General features: G+C 33.9%; 1 protein-coding gene across 2 annotated transcripts in view; it reads left to right on the top strand.

The window, feature by feature from the left end:
- LOC113520220 (DE-cadherin) overlaps positions 1–23,096 on the top strand; it is a 311,477-nt gene that overhangs the window by 275,648 nt on the left and 12,733 nt on the right. For both annotated transcript variants that reach the window (XM_052898052.1, XM_052898053.1), the window contains 7 exons: positions 8,263–8,454; positions 9,293–9,448; positions 11,182–11,379; positions 12,273–12,489; positions 15,064–15,282; positions 21,740–21,964; positions 22,548–22,678. In XM_052898052.1, coding sequence (XP_052754012.1) covers positions 8,263–8,454; positions 9,293–9,448; positions 11,182–11,379; positions 12,273–12,489; positions 15,064–15,282; positions 21,740–21,964; positions 22,548–22,678 — 1,338 coding nt within the window. The remainder of the gene's footprint in view (positions 1–8,262; positions 8,455–9,292; positions 9,449–11,181; positions 11,380–12,272; positions 12,490–15,063; positions 15,283–21,739; positions 21,965–22,547; positions 22,679–23,096) is intronic.

The raw sequence follows: 23,096 nt of genomic DNA, 5'->3' as shown, positions 1-23,096 counted from the left end.
TCAATACTCGTGTAGGTATATCTTTATATATATATATATATATATATATATATATATATATATATATATATATATATATATATATATATATATATATATATATATATATATTTGACCAATAAAATATATGCTCACGACTATAATATCTAATGGTATATACAAGTAGTGGGTTTAGAAGGATTTGTCGATTGTAATTGTAGTCAAATCTGTTATAAAATAAATTCATTTAAATTAATAAATAGGTTTACCCTTATATTTATTACACTCAAATTTTCATTAAGCAGCTATCTATTTAATTGTCTTTCCAATCTATTCTTATACACTCCTCGCAAAAATTAAGGGAACATAAAATTTTTTGAAATTTTTGGGTGATTTTCAACAGGCTGTATTTCAGTGAAAAATAATCGTACAGGAAATTTAAAAAAAGGGTTTTGAAGCTTGAAAACTCTAGTTTTCAGATTTTTTGGTGAAAAAATTTTTTGAGCTCCGGTTTCCATGCAATTCTTAAACAAAGCTGAAAATAATTTTTTTCTAAATTTTCTAGGTTTCGTTTTTCACTCTATGGGCATGGAAAAATTTTTTCGAGCTACTCCATTGTATAGGTCTCTTAGCGTGTTTATTTAGCTTCAAAAATCGCTTTGGATGGCTCAATTACGACCATTTATCTCCGAGATATCGAACTTTGAATGCAAAAGCATCCTTTTCCATTCAACTGCTAATATCTCTGGAACTACTGGTCGCACAGCAAGCAAAAATTTTTCTTAAAAATTTTCTTGATTTTTTTCGATTTTTTTTTTGATAATGAATTTTTAAAAAACAAAAAATTGAGTAAAAAGTGAAAAACAAATGAAATTATTGATTTTTGAATGGATTAGGGTGAGTTTAAGGGACAAAAACCTTGTTCCCTTATTTTTTCCAAAATTTCAATCAATTGGTCCGGGAAAAACCGTTGAACCGATCGCTCCAGGGATTTAGGGGGTTCTTTAAGGAACAATAGACTGTAAAATTTTCCTCAAACCTTAGCTTTCCCGCCCATATTAGCGAAGATACAGCCAAGTAACCAAAAAAGGAGAAAAAGTAACTTTTTTCCACTTTTTTCAATTCAATGTTAGAGGTGGAAAAAAATTTTTTCTTCACTAACTCTTGACTGTGCTTAATTGGAAATTTTATGCAGATAAAGAAACTTGGCGCCCGCTTGCTGTGCGACCAGTAGTTCCAGAGATATTAGCAGTTGAATGGAAAAGGATGCTTTTGCATTCAAAGTTCGATATCTCGGAGACGAATGGTCGTAATTGAGCCATCCAAAGCGATTTTTGAAGCTGAATAAACACGCTAAGAGACCTATACAATGGAGTAGCTCGAAAAAATTTTTCCATGCCCATAGAGTGAAAAACGAAACCTAGAAAATTTAGAAAAAAATTATTTTCAGCTTTGTTTAAGAATTGCATGGAAACCGGAGCTCAAAAAATTTTTTCACCAAAAAATCTGAAAACTAGAGTTTTCAAGCTTCAAAACCCTTTTTTTAAATTTCCTGTACGATTATTATTCACTGAAATACAGCCTGTTGAAAATCACCCAAAAATTTCAAAAAATTTTATGTTCCCTTAATTTTTGCGAGGAGTGTATGTTCAATTTAATTTGAAAAGTGCCAAAAATCTTGTATTTTTGTACTGTCTTTGTGTTGTTTGTGCTGTTTTTTAATATGATTATTACTTCTTTTTACGCAATCAGACGGAAATGTACTACAATGAGTTGTACAGTTGGCGATATTATGTGAGTATTTACATTTGAATATTTCCATTTGACAAGAGGGAAACTTTGTACAAAAATCGTCTGCTTGGGTACCTCTGTCCCACTCGTGTTTCTGCCGTGAATCTGTACTTGCATGGTTGTTTTGCTTTGATGGGTGAGATATGACAGTGAAATTATTGAGTACGGAGGGCATGACAATTGAAACGCATGAGCAGTCTCATGGATGTCACAGTATATACTGCTGGGGGTCCATCATGAAGTGATTCCGAATTTTCGAACTCAATTATTTGTTCTTGTTTATACCGAAATCGGCTCAGTAAATGAAGATTAACGTTTTGTTTATCATAAATCCTACCATAGAAGTCCGAAGGAACGACATTTTAACATTTTAAATATTTTTAAACGATATATATTACGTAATTTCAACATCAAATTTGTGTATCGTTTCCGAAATTTCAGAAAACTGTTCATGGTAGGCCCCCTGTTATGCCCACGGTGCTGTTCATGTCTATAGGTGACGTTACGACTACCATTTTAGTGAGGTGGACCGTTTACTTAACATCAAAGTTGCGTTATAAAACTACATCTAAATTGACTTAATTTTTTCTCACTAGACATTTTGTGTTTACACTTTTACTCAACTTGTTAATGCTTTTCCCCTTAATTTACATTCCGGTCAAATTGTTCTGGATGGTATAAGGAGTTTATAATTTATTTAGTGGATTCTGTTGTATTTGTTGTAATTAGATCACAAACTCCCCTCTCGCATTTTGAAATATTGTTTGAGATGTTTTCAAGGCAATTGATTTTGTTTAATTCAATTTATAAATATTGCAACACACTTATTTTTACCAACGCTTTCTTCATGCGTTTAAAATAAATTAATTAAGAGAATATATATACCAGACTTTGTACAAAAATCGTTTGCTTGGGCACCTCTGTCTTATTTTTTTTTGATGGGTGAATATGGTATGGTAACCCCGCCTGCGCTAACGGGATACGCTGGCAGAGCACCAGTGAAGGGTAATAAATGAGAATGAAAACAGGCCAGTGAGCCCATCATGATGAATTCATCAGGAATTAACCATGATAGTTTTCAAGGCGAACCGCGAGGTCGACCTAGTTGGGTATATTGCTAGTAATGGGATTCTCAGTCTCCATTAGTAACAACCCCTCTGTCCTATTCGTGTTTCTACCGTAAAGCAGTTGTGTTTGCATGGGTGTGTTTTGGTTTGGAGGGTGGGACATGGCAGTGAATTTACAGGGCACAAAGGAATAATACCTGATTCCTCAGAAATGACAACCTATGGGGGGTATAATGGGCGAAAAAGTTATATTATGTCTATGATACTGCTCATGTTTATAGACGACGGTTACCACTTTCCCTCAGGTGGGCCGTCAGCTTGTTTGCCATTCTAAGTTACATAAAAAATATGGAATTTAAAACCGTAGCCATGGATAAGCTTCAGGTCTAGTTAATTTTAAAATTTGTGTATAATTAAAAAAAGGTATATTAAAGTTTCTTCAGGGTCCAAGCACCTTTCCAAGCAATACTGATTGTGGTCTTACATTATCTTCAAATAGTGTAAGTATAGAATTGCAGCACTATGATGCAACTAAACAACACAAAACGATTGCAGATTAGTAAATTAGAAATGGGTAATATCGCTTTTATGCGGTTTAATATAGTAACTATCAAACGCTCTTGATTTGGTCATATCAGACGTATATATACTTAAAATCGGTGCGATAATCTATGTTTGATGCATGCATTTCGTTATGTATGATAAGGTGTGTCATATCACTAATTGATAACAATAGCAAATCAGAAATACCCAATACATAATTTGTAAAGTGATCGGTAGGTATATAGATATCAGATATTGGATCAATATATGATATCGTATTTATATAAAGGACTTTCGTTTATTATGTTTTTTTTTTTTGTATTTAATACTTTTTCGTCTTTGGTGAGATGCACTAAAACACGCTTCCTTACCTGAAATATATCCGTGTGAGTTTAAATAATTCAGTTTACTAGAAATTTTGATGATTTTTGATTTATTTACTTATTTTAGTGAAATAAGAGGAAAATAAAAAGTTGACAATTTCAGTGACCTCTTCCCTGAGATTCAATAACCTACAAAAAAAAAAAAAACCACGATGATTTGCAGGGGGACTGTATAGAGGTCGACCTGACATGCTAACAATAAGGCTGTTAGACTCCATTACATATCCCAGTACATAAAGTGTCCTATATGCTATGTTAGGATATAACCTACACTTGTTTATTAATTCAAATCTGTTCAGCAGTTTTTTGGTAAAAAAATAACAAAAATTCATAACAGTCCATCCATAGTCACAAACTTTCGCATTTATTATATTAATAAGATGTACATATAGCTCACTATACATTGTGAGAAACTAAGTGAAGTGAGCAATTTGTACTTCAAAAAATAAATATATAATTTACAAATTATTCCCACTTGTATTCGCTCCGGTTTTATTTAAAACCTAGTTTTAATTACACTTCAAAGATGAATATATCCCGTTTATTTATTCAGCCATTGCTAAGACGCTCTTCATGTCGCAATTTGTATTCAACGGCGCGTTTTACAAAGCATGAAATATGAAAATGTCTCGCGAACCGGTATCATTGCTCTTTATAAACCACCGTAAACAGTTTTACGGTTTTTCATTCCAGACAAGGCATCATTACTGAATTAGACACTTTACTGTCAACCTCGAAAGTTACAGCTTCGTTAAGAGCGTTCACACCGAATGCATCGTCGGCATTCTCTGTGAATAAAAAAAAAACTATAGTTTTTAATATTAAAGGTTTCGTAAGCACACATTATATTTTAAATTGATTAATGATGTCAGGCTCGCGCTCGCGTCACAGTTGCTCATGACTAAGGATCACGAAATGATCCCGAATCGAGTCGAGCTTTTTCGATCTAATTACACGTAAGTTAAACCGGTAGTTATAACCTTAAATCTTTTAATATGTCGTATTGATTATTGAAAATTATTTCGATAGCAGATTAAAATATTAATCATACAATTAGATTTTTATTAAAATATTCAATACATTTGAATTATAACGGCAAAAATTATTTGAAATCTTCCGAAGCAAAATACGAAGTAGATGTAAAATTTTATTTGTAGTTTTATGTGCAACTGCTTCTATGATTAACGTTTTGATTCGCTTTCGGAGCACTTTTCCAATAATCATTAAAAAATATTAAAAACTTTCATAATGTAAATAATTCTTTCACGTTCAACGTAAGAACTATCTGTCAAATTCACTCACTATAAAATCTCTTAACACTATACCATAACTCTACCTGATCTGTACAAATGTCCTTCTACTTCTTACTCCATTATTAAAATTAAAAGTACCAAGACCGAAAAGGTCTTAATACTGTGGTCGAAACGACATCTGCAGCTTTCGGCCATCCCTCAATGAATAATTAAGTGAGCGCTCAAATTCGATATAGCCTATAAAACCTTTACGATAAAGTCTGTGTTTTATAATAATATATGGATATTAAAATGTTAATTTTGCGCTTTAATGAAAGTAGGTTTAGTGCGGTGCGTAACGCGTATAAACAAGGATTATGCTAGGAAGGCAGTTTTTACTGCCTCGCCCTGATTTCATTGAGTTACGGCGTGGATATTCTGGATACGGTATTTTATATGCTTCTGCAGCCGACAAGGAGTCGACAGTAAAAAATTATATTTCACTATTATACCATATGCAACATATTTTGTAACTCAATATTTTTTTTACACTCGACTTTATTTCTTTACAAAATTAACATGAGATTGAAAACAAACTTTATTAATTCTTTACTGCATCAGTTAAAAGATAACATAACAAATAAAATATTACCCGTAACTTGATTCATGGTTAATATACACGATGACTTACCGTAACAGACATAAAAATTTAAAAAAAAAAAACTTATTTTTTAAATTATATTACAGTTAAATTAACATCATCTGTTTCTTATCCTTTTTTCATGTTGATCAAAAATGTGATATTTATAAATCTCCTGATTTGTAAGATATGCAAATCAATATAATTTCACATAATTAGATATTACTGAAAGATAATGCATACTTATGAGTATGTAAGTAGATTTACAGCACACAATAGTTAAATAATAGTATCTACAAATGGTTACAGTAAAATTCAATTATAATTATTATATAGTGGTTGTGCTTACACAGTATTGCACTCACTAATTCGTAATACATACTTGCTTAAACTATTCCCCTCTTAATGAAGCAACGTAGGTGACTTTGCTTGTATACGTCGCTCCCCTTAATGCTCCGTTTACACATCGTGAAATCGTAAAAGTTGTCGAGTTACTTGCCTGTATAAAGTACACAGGCAAGTAACGTAAATGAAACAGAATTATAAAATGTTGCATTTCTGTTCATCGGTTTATAGAGTTGCGAATATATTGCGTATGAAACAGATAGACAAATACAATAGACAATAAAGGAACATACAAATTGATAACCTCGTAATTTTCGTGGTAGATTAAAAAATGTAATATAGTTGAATCAAAATAATTAGTATCGATTTTTAAGTCTGTTCTACAAAGAATTTCTCCATTGAAATGTAAGACGAAAAGCGATAACAAAATTCTGAGCCTCCCATACTAGTTCTAACTAGACATGCCATTTAAATTATTGTAGTTACGCCAAAATTAGGAACAGTAAAGAAAGCTTGTAATAAACTTATTTTTAAGTTTAATGAACGTTTACATTAACGATAAAGACTATTAAATTCTTTTGCATATTTTATATAGTTTGTTTGAATAGAACTTAATGAAAAAATAACCGAGTTTTGTTGAAATTATCACAGAAATGCTCTGTAAGCGAAACATATCGAATAGTTTAATTAATTAATCGATTTTTGATTTGTTTGTTTTCTATTGAACACCACTACACTATTGTCGAGTTCATAATTCATTCATTTACATTTTCATTGAACTCTATTAAAACAAAACAATGCATGCAAGTAGTTAAGTGACTTGCACTTAATTACTGTCCTTTAACTCTTAACCACAACAGAGCACCACTCCTTTGTTCAGTGCTTGTTTTAACGACAGGCTTACGCCGCGCTTGCTCTAAACCCAGGGATTGTGTCCGAAACACAATAGACACAAACTTCCAAACTGAAAGATTGAGTAACCCCGGAACAATGCGTTACTCGCGTCTAGAGGTAGTTCAGCACTGTTAAGTTTTAAAAAATTAATGTAAACTGTAAACTCGCCGTAAAATATTAGAAAAATTATCATCATCATATCAGTTTTTAACTGTCGACTGCTGAACATAAGTATCTCCCGTGGTGAGTTGTTGCCAGGCTTGGCAGGCGGATTGGCAACCGCAGTTAGACTTCGGATATGTTTTAAGAGGGACGCTACTGCCCATATCTCGCTCTTCTTTGGTCATATAAAATATCATATAGGTATTGATATTACGACTGCTCATATAGATGGAGTTCTCTGTTCTCAAGAGTTACTGAGCCGCCTCAAAAAAATAAAAATGATTAAACAAAAAAGACCTCTGATGTGACTTACCGGACGACATACTTTTATATTTTTCATTTTGTTACTAGCTGTACCGCGCGGCTTAACTCGCTTGAATCAATACCTAAGTATCCTATATGCTAAGTTAAGATATAACTTACCTTTGAACCAAAATTCTTTCAAATCTGTTCAGTAGTTTTTACGAGAAAGAGTAACAAACGTCCATTGTTATAAACTTTATACACGATATAGCTATATGATTGATAATTAAAATATACTGTATCCTCTTTCATTACCTACTGGCAAAATATCTTAATTTTTTTTTTCTTTTAACAAGCAATTAGTAAAGAAATTGGTATATTAACACGCCATATGGCGGCGCAGTAAAATTATTTCTATTATACTCGGAACATATTATTAAGGTGGAGTTCAGAAAGGTTTAACTGCCCATAAAAGACATTATTGCCGATTTTGGACAAAGATAGCAGTGCCTTGCTTTGTTTATTACTATTGTGATTGAATTATTATATTTATTTTACCAACACGGTGATTTTACCTTGGCCTATGTTTTTTTATAACTATTATTTTACTTGCATGTATTTTTATACAACATTTTATTGTATTAAACTTGTAATTAAATCGAAAAAAAAAAAATGTTGTAATTGCTTCTTTATTTAGATAAAATAAAGTATATTTATTTTATACTCAACTTATGTCTGAAGAAAGGAAATATTTAAGAAAAATCGATAAGGAGTATCGTAATAAGAGTACTGTTAAAAAGGTTTAACCAATCCAATTCCATAATTTTCGAAAATTGCGCCAATTTTTTCATTTTGACTTTACCTATAGAGCCACACTCTAGATGTTAGGGATCAGAGAGATTTTCTTGTAAATCACCTAATAAATGTCATAGACAAAATTTGTTTCAGATAGAATTAGAACTAATAAAAAAATGTTTTTTCAGGGTGAAGCTCCCGACACGGAAATCGGACGGGTGTACGTCGACGATCCGGACGACTGGGATTTACCGGACAAGCGGTTTATGTGGTTGCCGTCGTACGAACAAAGAAGTCCTTACTTCGATGTGCATAGCAAGAATGGTATGATCACAATGAAAGAGGGAACGCCCAATGGAACATATCTGCTGAGGTTTAATGTAAGTTTATTTTAATTTATAAATCTAAATTAATATTAAAATCAACACATTAAAATATACGCCTAAATATATTTAAAACCGATACTCAGTTGTATGTTTTATCTAATATCTGTTTTAATGTTTATTTCTGTAAACTGTATAAAAAGAAATAATACTTTTCCGGATGAAGTCGAAACAATTGTCGGAAACGACAAAAACACAGTGAGTCCATTAATTTCCCGTTACTTATGTATAAAAAGATTACAAGGAAATGTAGAGACGGATACAAGTAGTATATACACTGGCTGACTTATTCTTTAGAAGAATTTCTTTCTGTCAACGTTGAGTTTCAAAAATCTGAAATAATTATGGTACTAAAGGTGTACTATAGCCGTGTAAATCCCGGCATAGAATAGGCCACCCCTTCCTTTCCCGTGGGTGTCGTAAGCGGCGACGAAGGGAGTTTATGGTGTAAAGATGGACAGTAGCGTCCCTCCTAAAACGTCACCAAAAGCTAAACTACGGTTGCTAATCCACCTGCCAAGCGTGGCAACAACTGGCAATAACCCCCTTATGGGGTATGTTCAGCAGTGGACTGTTAACGGCCGATACGACAACAACTAACTACTTACTTTGTGTTACTTTCTTCATGTATCTTCAAGATCAAATTGTCAATACCAGTAGTGACACCTGGTGTCGAATATAGAGCAACCAATGTTATAAATCTATGCTATTATAGCCGTTGAATGGGACTACTTTTACTATAATGTTTTCTATAATAATTTATTCTTATTCAATGGTTGGCACTATTGAATTCTAATTTTAAACATTCAAAATATAACTGTTCTTTGTATTATAGGTAACAGAAGAGAACGAACCAAAGGTACCATTCCATTGGGTAGAGGCGACGGTCAATGTAACCATAAAAGAGATTCCAGAGGAAGCAGTTGATAAATCTGGCTCCATCAGATTTATAAATGTAACAGCTGAAGAGTTCATTATTCCTGAAGCAGATGTGAGTATATTCATTTTTAAAAATTATCCAAATGGATCCAATTATTGTACAATTTGACAAAAATCATAAAAAAATACTATTAAAAAATATGCTTGTAATTAAGTTTATGCGAATAAAGAATATTATTATAAAAAAGAATTATAAAAATATAAACATTTAATTAGCTATCATTTGGCACATTGTGACGAATTTATTAGAGTGAATCACAATAGTTTTCAAGAGGAACCGCGTGGAGGTCGATCTGATAGTATATTTTACTAGCTATACTAATAAGGAATACCCAATGTTCCGGTGTTGTTTCTTGTATGACCTTTATATTTACCTTTTCGTTCAGAAATCATACGGATCAGCCTGACCTAGGTGTTAATAGCAGACTTCTATTTTCCTTTTACGGAGAGATACCTATGCTCAAAGAATGATATTAAAGGTTTATTTTTAAATGTAATTAAATATGGCTGCTTGACGTATATTTATTCATTAAAAAAAAGAAATGAAATTGACTGTGCCTTCTTTCTAGTCCAATAAAGGTAGATTAGGAACTTTGTTACATACGAAAATATAGAAAATGAAAAATATTTTTATCCGTTATTACTAAGAAATGGATGTAGACAATTTTGGCCGTTGACATAAATATAATTCCCCTAAATGTCAATACCCTCTTCAAAGTAGAACCTCTACACGAGTAGATATGAATCTATCATGCGTCATTTACTCTTAGAATCATAAACATTTAAGAGGTATTGGACATCAAAAGATTAATTCCTCTGAACCAACCTCTATAGCGCCCGGCCGAATGTAAACATTTCTAAATACTACTATTAGTCATGTAAGGATGTCGTCCTTTGGTGACAAGAGTTTTTAGGCCTCCTTCGATATATATGAAGGCCTCTGACGTGGCTTACTAGAGAGCCACTCTACTTATCCTTCGAAGCAAAAGGGGAAAAATATTTTTAAATGATTCATGAGTGAATTTGAAACCAGAGAGAGACTTTGTACAAAAGTCGATTGCTTGGGTACCTCTGTCCCATTCGATTTCTACCGTGAAGCAGTTGTGTTTGCATGGTTGTGTTTCGATGTGAAGGGTGTGATATGGCGTGAATTTACTGGGTACAGAGGGATAACACCTGAGTCCTCAGGAATGGCAACGCATGGGTGGTATCATGGGCGAAACAGTATACTCTGTTATGTCCATGGTACTGCTCATGTCTATAGGCGACAGTTACCACTTTCTATCAGGTGAGCCGTCAGCTTGTTTGCCATTCTAAGTTGTATAAAAAAATAAAAATTTGAATTTAAAGTTAACCTGGAGTTCAATCTTAGAATCTCTGGACCCCAGTCAAGCGTTGACCGACTGAACTGTTTTTGTTACTTCAAAACCACACAACGTATTTTGATATAGGTCACCGCCACTTAGATATTTTACGGAAGGTAAATCTACGTACATTTGCACCCATGCAATGCATACGATCTGTTCTTGAACTGTTCGTTTCAAAAGATTTTTTTTAAATTGCTATATTAATTTTTATTACATACTAATTTTAACCTGTGATTTTGCCTTTGTGTCTGGGATATGTTTACTGACCGGCATAAAAAGTAGCCCATATCCTCCATCCCATACAGTATATGTAAACCAAATATCATAGGCAACAAACAAACTTTCATATTCTTAATTTTATAAGTAAAGATTCTACTGTGTCATATGTGTCATTACTATCGGCATCTCTTTCCTTTAGGGCACTAGTAAAAAGGACAAGCTGCACCGACGTCTCGCCCAACTATACAACACGTCTCTGGACAACGTGGACGTTTTCACCGTGTCAAGCAAGAGGACTGTTCAGGACGCATTCTTAGACGTGCGTTTCTCAGCGCACGGGTCACCGTACTATCCAGCGGAAAAACTTGATAGCATGGTTATAGGCATACAAGAAAAGGTAATTTTTTCATACATTGATGATTATAAATACGCATCAGGCCCTCCAGAAAAGTGCCAACCGAATTCGTCGATGGAATCGACATCGCGAGTCTGTGAGTTGGAATCAGTCATCCGGCGTTGCTATCTCATTCTATCTCACGGACTCGCTAGCGACATCGATTCCATCGACGAATTCGCTTGCCATTTGTCTAGAGGCCCAGGCCTACCTTCTAATGTCTGTTATGCAACTGCTCATAATTGTTATCCTTGTTGGTTTTTTTTTTTTTATTGAAAAACCTATACTTGAAGAGATACCTATATTTGAAGGAAGCAAGTCCACCGCCGTTACTCTAATTAACTTGCTTTGTTAACAATCCATCGCTCGAATATTAATCGGGGATTAAAATCGAAAATTATTAAAAATTAAATCAAATCTCAATCATCATCATGTCAGCTGTTATATGTCCACTGCTGAACATATGCCACTCCCATAGACTGCCACAAGAAACGGTCCTGAGCTACCTGCATCCACTGACTCCTGCAATACATTTGAGGTAGTCCATCTAGTGGATGGTCGTTCTGAACTGCGTTAGCCCGTATAGGGTCGCCACTCAAGAACCCTTCTTCCCCATCGATTGTCGATTCTTCGAGCTATGTGCTAGCCTATTGTCACTTCAGATTCCTTATCCTTCGGGCTATGTCGATCACTTTGATTCTTCTGCGGATATTCTTATTTTGGATTCTATCACGCAAAGAAACTCAGAACATAGCCCTCTTCATAGCTCTCTAAATAACTTGAAGCTTTTGCATATGGGCAACGATGTAGGAAATTCCAATAATACATAATCGTTATTATATAGATATGGAAATAGCTGTTTTTACTTTATAATACTTTTTACTCCCCCCTTGTAGCTGGAAGACGAGCTCCAAGCCAAGATATACATGGTGAAGATTGACGAGTGTCTCATAGAAAAGGAACAATGCGAGGAGTCGTGCAGAAATATTCTCGTCAAGAACAACGTACCTCTCTCTGTGTACACGAATACCACTAGCTTCGTGGGTGTATCGGCGCGTATCGAGTCTGAATGCACCTGTGAATGGGTGGATACGCTCATTTGTTTGAATGGAGGTAAGTAGGTCAATCTAGAGACCACTGTAATTTATTCCAATAGAACTTTAATGAAAATGTTAATAAACAAATAATTAACCCAACCTATTACTACTACCTAATTTACCTGAGGAAGACTGTACAAAAGTCGATTGCTTGGGTACCTCTGTCCCATTCGTGTTTCAACCGTGAAGTAATTTGCATGGCTGTGTTTCGGTTTGAAGGGTGGGATATGGCGTGAATTTACTGGGTACGGAGGAATAACACATGAGTGAATGAAGGGAATGGCAACGCATGAGGGGTATCATGGGCGAAACAGTATACTCTGTTATGTCTATGGTACTGCTCATGTCTATAGGCGACAGTTACCACTTTCCATCAGGTGGGCCGTCAGCTCGTTTGCCATTCTAAGTTGTATAAAAAAAAGACCTATAGATGGTCTCCTGATGACCAATACTAGTACAAATCAGAAATAGATTGATTTAATGTTTTGATTTCCTGTTAACTTCATTTGGAGAGTATTTATAATAATTTCAAATTTTGGTTAAATTTTCATTATGTTTTTTTTTAAACTGACTGTAATTGAAGTGTTGCTTTCTAGTATTAAAACTTTCTAGACCTATTTGTTCCACATGAAGTTCTCTAAAACGGCAGTACGGACGACAGCTTTACGTGTCCTCCGAAGCACGAAGTGATTGACACTTATTTTTAAATGATCCAGATATTAAATTTTCAGATTTTTTAAGTAGGATTAGTATTTAAGTTCCTCGGTTCGCAGTTCGTTGTCCGATTAAGGTATCACCGCCCGGTCAGTGTAGTAATGAAGTAAAAAATCAACAGTTTTAAAGTGCCAAGCTTAAATCTATCTCTAAAATCCAAATATTTTATTCATATTTTTGGGAATGTACATTTCAAATTCATAGGAAGTAACAAGAACTAGGTTACATATAGTTCTGATTAAAACCGATGAAGTTTTATTTTAACTGGTTCCTAAAATAATTTTAGATCCCATTATGTCACCACTTCTTTTTACCCCCTGACGATATAATGGAACTAAAGATAGACGAGGATGGATTGAAAAGTTACTTTATTTTTATGTCAATGCAAAAAGCAGCAAATGCTTGTTAATTCACAGTTAGATGACACCAATCGCAGTGATTTTGGATAAATGGAAAAATTAGTACCATGTGCGGTGATTTATAAGTCATTTGCTAGAATATCGAGCTTGCCAATTATAGTGACCGTTTACAGGTTAAAATTGGAATCATTAGCATCGTTATATCGTAGTGTTCTACCAATAAAACTAAGTTTTTTTAAAGAATCACGTCTCGAATTATACACAAATTTTGAGGCTCCCGTACGGGAGCTAAAAGTTAATAAAAGGGGCGAAAGCCAAGGTGCAAGAAATGCGACATAAAAGGATCAGTGCTCACCCAAATTTTCCTGATGACGTTGTCTCGTTGTCAAAAGTTTACTCAGGTGCATCTCCGCTGAAAGGGTGGTGAATAATTTCAAAAACTTGCCCAAGAGTGCCAAGTAGTATAGATTTTTTTTGTTGTTTATTATAGTTCTTTATAATCTTCAGAACCCTCTGAATACTAATGATTTTGATTTAATTTTATATAAATATCATCTGGGTTAGGTAGGAAAAATTGGCTGTATAGTCTTTGCCTGTCTCCATTGCGAATTAATAAACAACAACTATACTGTCAGTGATAATACTTCGAAATATAAACCTAGGGTTCGAATTCAGTTTTCTAATTTCAAACTGCTATTAAAACAACATTGAAGTATTTGAAATTGAATTTTATGCCATGCCTGTTAAGTCCACTTGGCATTAATTTGCGGTGCAATTCTACTGGTCTCTTATTTGCTTTGCACGTTGGCGCCATATTTGTGCAGTCTTGCAATCCGCCGTAGATAAACGGCTCGCTCTAAATCATAGATATTATAGAATAGATCCTACGGGCATTCTCTATCTTCACTCTGAATTTATGTGAACCTTAAGAACACATAAGAACTGTCATGATCTATGTTTTATAGATATCTATTACTTACTTAACTTTCAGTTTAAGTTTAATAATAAACATAGTCATATTTTTCCAGTACCATTAAAAGAAATCCTCAATGTCCCATTGCTGGGCATGGATCACTTCTCAATAGGCGGCTTTGTACAGAATTTTATATTAAGGTCCCTATTTTCGACACACACATATATATATTTAATGTTATTCAGTACGAATAAAAAAGAATAATAGACCTATATATACCTGAAATAATAGACAGGTAAAATTTAAATTATTGTATAGTATTATATTATCTGTCATTGGCAACCTTTTAAAGTAAATTGAACCTTATTCCCAAAGAAATTTGCGTCTATTAAGCCTCCCATATTAACATAACAACTGAACGCGTCGTGTTGGTATAGGACGCTCAAATGCTTTCTCTTTTTTTTACTTATGTTTCTTTGAGGAAAATGTTAAAATTCAATGGTAGAACACTTCCTTCTTACGCTACTAATGATTTCAGAAAAACACAGGGCGAAATACCCTGTACTTTTTTTACGAGTATAATTAAAAATACATCAAATTTCAGGAACGCCCATAGCGAACCAATGCGAATGCAGAGAGGGTCTTACAGGCCCCCATTGCGAGGAGACATCTATCGGTTTCCACGGTGCTGGATGGGCCATGTACCCCTCGCCGCCTGCGTGTCACGAGGGCCGTGTGACTCTGACCGTGACCGCTCACTCTGTGAACAGCCTAATCTTCTACCTGGGACCCCTGAAGTATAACCCACTCTTGGAAGTACAAGGTTAGTGGTTTTCTCTCAATACTAGCTCTTAACCGCGGCTTTGCTGGTGTGAATTGTTATAAAAATAATTTTATCCAGGATATTATGCATCTATGTACTAAATTGATTTACAATCCAACTTGCCATTCAAAGGTCATTGATTAATAAATATTATAAATCTTTCATATTTATCATACTGATAGTTTATTGCGGCTTTGTCCGCGTAAATTGAATAAAAATTAACCTTAGTGTTAGACTAAGATTTGTTTAATCCGTATACCTTCTTTCAAATCCGTTCAATAGTTAGCATGGTTAATTATATTATCACCAGAAAGAGACTGTACAAAAGTCGTTTGCTTGGGCACCTCTGTCCCATTCGTGTTTCAACTGTGAAGCAGTTGTGTTTGCATAGCTGTGTTTCGGTTTGAATGGTGGGATATGGCAGTGAATTTACAGGGTACAGAGAAATACTACCTGAGTCGCCAGAAATGGCAATGCATGGGGAGTATCATGGGTGAAACAGTATACTCTCTTATGTCCATTGTACTGCTCATGTCTATAGGCGACGGTTAACACTTTCCATCAGATGGGCCGTCAGCTTGTTTGCCATTCTAAGTTGCATAAAAAAATATTTTTAATAATTCATAATACGATGTCTATCAACTTCATCCAAAAGATTTCTTGTACCGCTTTGTATTTTTTTTATACAACTTTTATATAACTGTATTACATCATTTCGTAGTAGTCGTCATAGTGTGAGTCCTGACACTGTGACAAAAAGAGCGTCGTACTCTCCCCCCCCCCCCCCTTCCCCTAAAGAAACTTTCGGATGAAGTCAAAACAATTGTCGGAAAGGGCAAACACAGTAAGCTTGTTAATCTCCCGTTACATACATACTCATGTATATAACGGGAGATATATAGACATCCAAATATTTTTACAAAATTTGAAATTTATAATATTAGTAGCATAGATTTATACATTTTGAATATTATATATTTATTTACAATATAATTCTTATAATTAGTAGTAGTCTGATATAAACCTTTGAAAATAACTATACCATATGTTTCATTTCGTTTCTATCAAATTCAGAGTAATATGAATTTGTACTCATATTTATAAATTACATAATCATAATTGTTATATAAATAAATTTCTATAAAGATATTGCCTTGAATTGAGATGGTTGGAAGAGAATGCATGAATTAGTTGCACCGAAAAGAGCTATTTTTTTTTTATACAACTTAGAATGGCAAACTAGCTGACGGCCTACCTGATGGAAAGTGGTAACCGTCGCCTATAGACATGAGCAGTACCATGGACATAACAGAGTATACTGTTTCGACCATGATACCCCCCATGCGTTGCTATTCCTGAGAACTCGGGTGTTATTCCTTTGTACCCAGTAAATTCACGCCATATCCCACCCTTCAAACCGAAACACAGCCATGCAAACACAACTGCTTCAAGCTTGAAACACGAATGAGACAGAGGTACTCAAGCAATCGACTTTCGTACAAAGTCTCCTTCTGGTAACCCTAAATTGAAAAAAAAATTGTTTCTATGTTTGTATTTCTGTTTGATGATTCACTTTGATTAATGTTATGATGCAGACCAGAGCTTTATTAATCATCACGTCTTCTGTCTCTGTATTTGATAGATCAATGGTAGTATTTTTCCTCATCTATGTATCACCGTGGATTCATGTTGTATAATTAATTTCCATTATCATTTATCATGTATCATCTGTGCGCGTTATGATTTCATACAAAAGATCCACATGTTCTTTCGTTCGATCAGTTATTGGTTTTTTCATTCACTATTCATTCATTCATTAGGGGGTGTTTACACTAGAGTTCGCCTGACTTACGGTCGATTATATCGTATTGCGTAGTTCCATACATAATTTAACTTTATAGCCGACTTCAAAAAGTGGTAGTACTTATTTTAGACTTTCGCGCTGTATGTTCTATGTTTTATAAGGGACCGTCAACTCGTGACCACGCTCCGTGTAATCATCATAGTTTACCTAAATGATCGTGGTGGATGTCATTATGATTATATTTGTGTCTATGTTACGAAATATCTACGTTTTTCTGAACCGATTTTGATTATTCTTTTTGTTTATTATCTAAGTTTTTTTTATTTATTTTATGTCCTTGTTTCCATGTCCTTACAGGATACATCCCAATTCGACATGGTACAATAAAGAACACTGGTTAGATTTTACAATAACGAATAGTAATTTCAATTCAGAATTGATCTTAGAAAAACGTCTTAAATAATCCTTTGTTGGTAGTGTCAGCAGACTAAATCTTTGTTATAATGTTATTGTCAGTTTTGGTATACTGGATTTCCCGCCTTCTGACTTCTGACTTTTTTATACAACTTAAAATGGCAAGCAAGCTGACGGCCCACCTAATGGAAAGTGGTAACCGTCGCCTATAGACATGAGCAGTACCATGGACATAACAGAGTATACTGTTTCGCCCATGATACTTCCCATGCATTGCCATTCCTGAGGACTCAGGTGTTATTCCTCCGTACCCAGTAAATTCATGCTGTATTTGTAATTTGTAACTTTATGTGTTTTCAATTTTCAAATATATCTATCAGTTGTTTAGTATCCTTAGTTTACGACTAGATGGCGGTGTATTGCATATTTACATTTAAAAATGTATCTATTGTTATTACTAATGAAAATATTTATTTTTCTGTCTTAATTTTGAGGGTGTTTCAAACTCAAATTGTTTTGTAATATACGAACGCATTCTTAATTGAAATATTAAGTAACTTTCAAAAGTTTGGTGTACGAACAAAAATTCCCTCTTTGTTTGTTAGAGACGGTATAAAACTCTAAACTTGCCAAGTAAACATAATAAAAAGACGATGGGAAACTTTCGAAAACATCTTTTATAATGTAGTTTAATGGTAATTGATACAGATAGACAGTTTCTTCGCTCTCCCCCATATTTTTCTTAAGAGGACAAATATTTCTTGCCAAATTGCCAATTTCACTAAGTGGAATGTTCGCATTATTGACTAACTGAACTACTCTCGTTATAGTTGGTTTTATAGTTAAGTGTTTTTTGTAATTATTCTATGCTCCATTTAATTATGCACTTTTTATTATTTCTCGAAATTAATATTAAGTACATAAAACACATAAATGAAATAATTTTATAACTACTTAATTTAAATGCTATAAGTGAAGGTGTGCTAGAATAGAGGGCAAAAGAGGAAGGGGAAAACCGAGAAATAATTACATTACCCTCTCAGAATTGTCTGGTGCCCGGCCCAAGTAGGGAGCTAAACTTCATAAAGACATGTCAATTACATAAGCTTTTTTAAATGGGCCAGACCCCTCTCTCCCATAAATCTTAAATACCCCAATGGCAATATCCAAACCTTAAAACCGAAATACAGCCACTACTTTTACAGATGATTTTTCTACAAAGCATCTCTCTTGCTCACACGTGACCCATTGCACATCTCACAATGAAGATATATCTAATGACACCTCATTGAGAATTACCTGTCCCATTACTAGCAATACACCCCTATTAGCAATACGGGTGTATTGCTAGTAATGGGACTAGGCCTGACAGGGTTGTCAGGTCGACCTCCACGTGGTCTCCCCTGGAAACCTTCGTGCCGAATTCCAGGTGTGTTCATCACGATGGACTAATTGATCTGTCTTTTTATCTATCATCTCTTGTTGGTGCCCCTCCAGCGTAAACCGTCAGCGCAGGCGGGGTTGCCATTCCATTATCATCTAAAAAAAAATTACACCTTATTTATTAAGATCCGTCAAAAGTATTACCCTCCTTTTTGGCAGTCGAGTAAGCCAAGTTACAATTTACAGAACTAACATATAAAATTCGATCATTACTCAACTAAGTTCATTAACTGTGGTACTAACAAGAATTCGACTTCAAATCTAACAATGTTGCCAGCAACAATGAACATGTCAGGCCAGATTGGCGTAACAACTTGAATAATGATTTCCGTGCCCGATTCACAATGGCCGGGGAATTAATGTTGTATATTTTGAATGGGCTTAGCATTCCATGTGAATGGAAATTTGATACAAAATATTAAGCAGTTTTAATGCTCATACTGGTATAGGATATTACTAATTTTAATAATATTAATAATTTAATAGAAAATTTAATGCTAATATATATTTTTGTTATTATTTTTTTTATCGTAATTTCTAATCCACGCCACGTATTTTCTCCTAGTTCTAGTGAAATTTCTAAAATGTTCACTGTGGAAAAGGACGCGTCAGTTCATTATCTATATAATTAAATATTAAATAATTCGCTATGTTAATCTCATATAGTAACATCTTGTCCCAAATTAAGTTATGCTTTTACTGTGGGCATTAGACAATTGAATAAATATACTAGAATACTTAAGAAAAACTTTTTATATACATATAGGAAATTAAGCCAGTGAATATGTAGATTATATTTTATTTGATAGTGTAGTGAAACAGTTTTTACTTTAAAAACTACAATTGTTAGTATCAATTGAAAAATGTTGTAATTTTATTTTTATAAAATCTAATTATTTAATTCTTAGTAATAAAAAAACATATTAGGTTTTTCAATAAAAAAAATAATACGAAATTAGTAAATAAAAAGATTTTTTTTTATTCTAGCCACTATAACACCAGCCACTATAGTGTTGCCATTAAATGCGTGGCGTGCACCATTTCCACTGGCCGTTATCCGATGTACCAGCCGCCCGTCACCATTGTAATATTACGTCGTTCAAATGTTACGCCTGTAATGATTTTTTAATGATCACATAATGACGGACAAGCGTGTAGCAGTTATGATTTATTGAGAGACCGCTCGCGTGATAGGTAACCCCGCTGCTATGGTAGAAACGTGACGTTACGCTGGAACTAAGACACGCTATCATGGCCGTTACATCAATATTTTTCAGTTATTACTAGATTCTAGGATTTAAGTAAATTATTATAAATTACTCAGTTTGTTAACGCTGGAGGAAAGGGATTGTTGGTAGTGGCGATTGATCTCATTGCTAGCAATATACCATTTTTTAATGGGATGAAAATGCAACGGTAACCTCCACAGGGCTATCTGTATACGGGGCGAGGTGAAGGATGATAGATAAGGATGAAGGCAGGTCAGTTTGTCGTAATTAGTTTACCAAGAATCAACCACGATGGTTTCCACGAAAGACTATGTGGTCTCCCACGATCTTACTACGACCTGATAAGATATTGCTAGCAATGAAACGTATCACATTAAGTCACCTTCCGCGCAGTTTCCTCTGGAAATCAACTAACCTCCATCCTCACTTAGCTGTTACTAGGTTGGTAGGTGGGGTTGCCATTTCATAATCATCGATTAAAAAAATTTACTCTCTACAATTGGGCACGGATTTTTTGACGATATTATAATTTATAGTTTTTTTTTTTTGTAATACATCGGTTGGTTTGCTTATTTTGTTCTTTATTTTTTAATTTTTGTCTCTTATGATATCCTAGGGATGAAATTATAGTTTAAACTATAGGTACATTAAAGAATACTTTTTTTAAATAATAATAATAAATAATCTTTTGTTAAATATTTATACATGTTACATAAGTACTATATGTGTTTCTAATTTTACGTAGCTGGGAACCTCGAATTCCATAAGTATTTTTTTTTATTTATTTACATCAGTACAGAATCCTGTATTATGCGAATTCCATTCATACTAAGGTCTATTTATTTAAATCATTGAAAATGTAATGTCATAAAATTTATTCATATCTCAGTATTTCTAAATTTCCTTTTTAAAAGCATATTCACTGTTGTAGATAATGAGAGGTAACATTTAATAGAAACAACATTATTATTATTTCAATCAGTATGATAGACAGGTAGGCAAAGGAAAACAATACTTTGATATAGTAAAAATATACTTTTAAAAAGTAAAATATCTTGCGACGCTTGTTGACGAATCTTAATTATATACAAACAAGGAGGAATGAAAATTGCTTGGAATTGTTCTAGGAAAAAAATAATTATGTTTTATTCAAATATGGGTGTACTGTGTGAACTCGGGGTAGTTTTTTTTTTACTTGATAGGTATAATTTTTTTTTTTACGTGTATGTTTCGAAAGATGTTTAGTTATGTATGATGCTATTTTGGATTTTTAATACTCAATCATCGTTTAATACCTATATGCATTTCAATGAAATTTAGTACAGTGTCAGCATCCTTAATTAATATATGGGGAATCGTCATCATTATTTCATCTATTTCTGCCTATGACTGCCGTGAGGAACGGTCCTGAGCCACCTGCGTCCACTTTTTGCGGTAGTAAACTGATAATAATAAAAAGTTACTATCGCCAATAGACATAAAAAGTGTCGTGGACGTCACAGAATATACTGTGTCACCGTTATGTATTCTCCTGAGGACAAAGACTTATAACTTCGTTTGTTCGCAGACTTCATGTCGCTAGAGCTGGTGGAAGGGTATCCAGTACTTCTCGTCAACTACGGCTCTGGTACTACCCGGCTCAACAACAGTGTGGTACGGGTCGCTGATGGGAAGCCTCATCTGATCGAGATAGTCCTGATGAGGAGTTCCATTGAGATGTTTGTGGATCGGTGCAAGCTGTCCACGTGTATGAGTTTGGCTGCCCCAACTGGTCCCAAACAAATATTGAACGGTTAGTATTTTTTTTTCTCAACCGACTTTAAAAGAAGGTTCTCAGCTCAATTGTATTTTTTATATGTTTGTTCAATTTTTATGTTTCATTCGTCTAATAAATATTCACAAAAAAATTCTATCGTAATTTTTTTTTTATTTAAATTTATAATATAATTTTTTTTTTCATATGCTTAGTATTAGTAGTGTGCATACATACTGGTAACTCGATTTACGTACACATAGATAAAAAAGTTGACCTGTTTTTTTGGAAACAATTGTATGAAGACACTGTCTATAAATGTAATGTAAGATTAAAATATACTAGAAGCGGCTTATGTCAGAATAAATTACTTACTACCTAAGTGCATTTATTGATATTGTATAAATATAATATAATACTACTCACAACTATAATCCTTAATAGGGTTGCCAGATTCTCTTATTATGAGAAATGTATGTAATATTTTTTTCTATCGATAATTCTTTTTCAACATAAAATAATATAAAAAATAATGTTATTATTAAAAAACTATAATACATTTGTTTATAGTTAATTTTCAAACGTAATAATTTCACTATAATATTTCGTTCTATCTGTACAGTGAACGGCCCTCTGCAGCTTGGTGGTTCTAGCATCGATTTGGAGAATATAGCGCGATCTTTCTCGTGGAAGCACATCCCTACAAATCAACCGTTCATGGGCTGCATCAGCAATTTCACATACAATGATATTGTAAGTATTATTTCTCTTTCTGCAGATACCAATCCATGAGGGATGTCATGGGCGTCACAGGCTATTCTGTGACGTCCATAACGCTATTAACTTTTCATCAAGTGGACTGTCAGCTTGTATACCATATTAAGTTGTATATATTTGTATGAAGTATGTATGAAGTTTGTATGAAGGATATTTTATTTAACTTTTAAATCTACTAAAACTTCTTGAAGTTTTCAAGTTTATTTAGTGGATTGCGCGCGCCTGTGATTTTATAAATAGCAATTACTTTACCATACTATACCAGAGGGAGACTTTGTACAAAAGTCTATTGCTTGGGTACCTCTGTCCCATTCGTGTTTTAACCGTAAAGCAATTGTGTTTGCATGGCTGTGCTTCGGTTTGAAGGGTGGGATATGGCGTGAATTTACTGGGT

The sequence above is a fragment of the Galleria mellonella genome, unplaced genomic scaffold (genome assembly GCF_026898425.1).
Source record: "Galleria mellonella isolate WM207_F2 unplaced genomic scaffold, CSIRO_AGI_GalMel_v1 utg40, whole genome shotgun sequence".
NCBI lineage: Eukaryota > Metazoa > Arthropoda > Insecta > Lepidoptera > Pyralidae > Galleria > Galleria mellonella.
The sequence above is the reverse complement of the archived record's forward strand: the minus strand, read 5'-3'. Positions and strand labels throughout refer to the sequence as shown.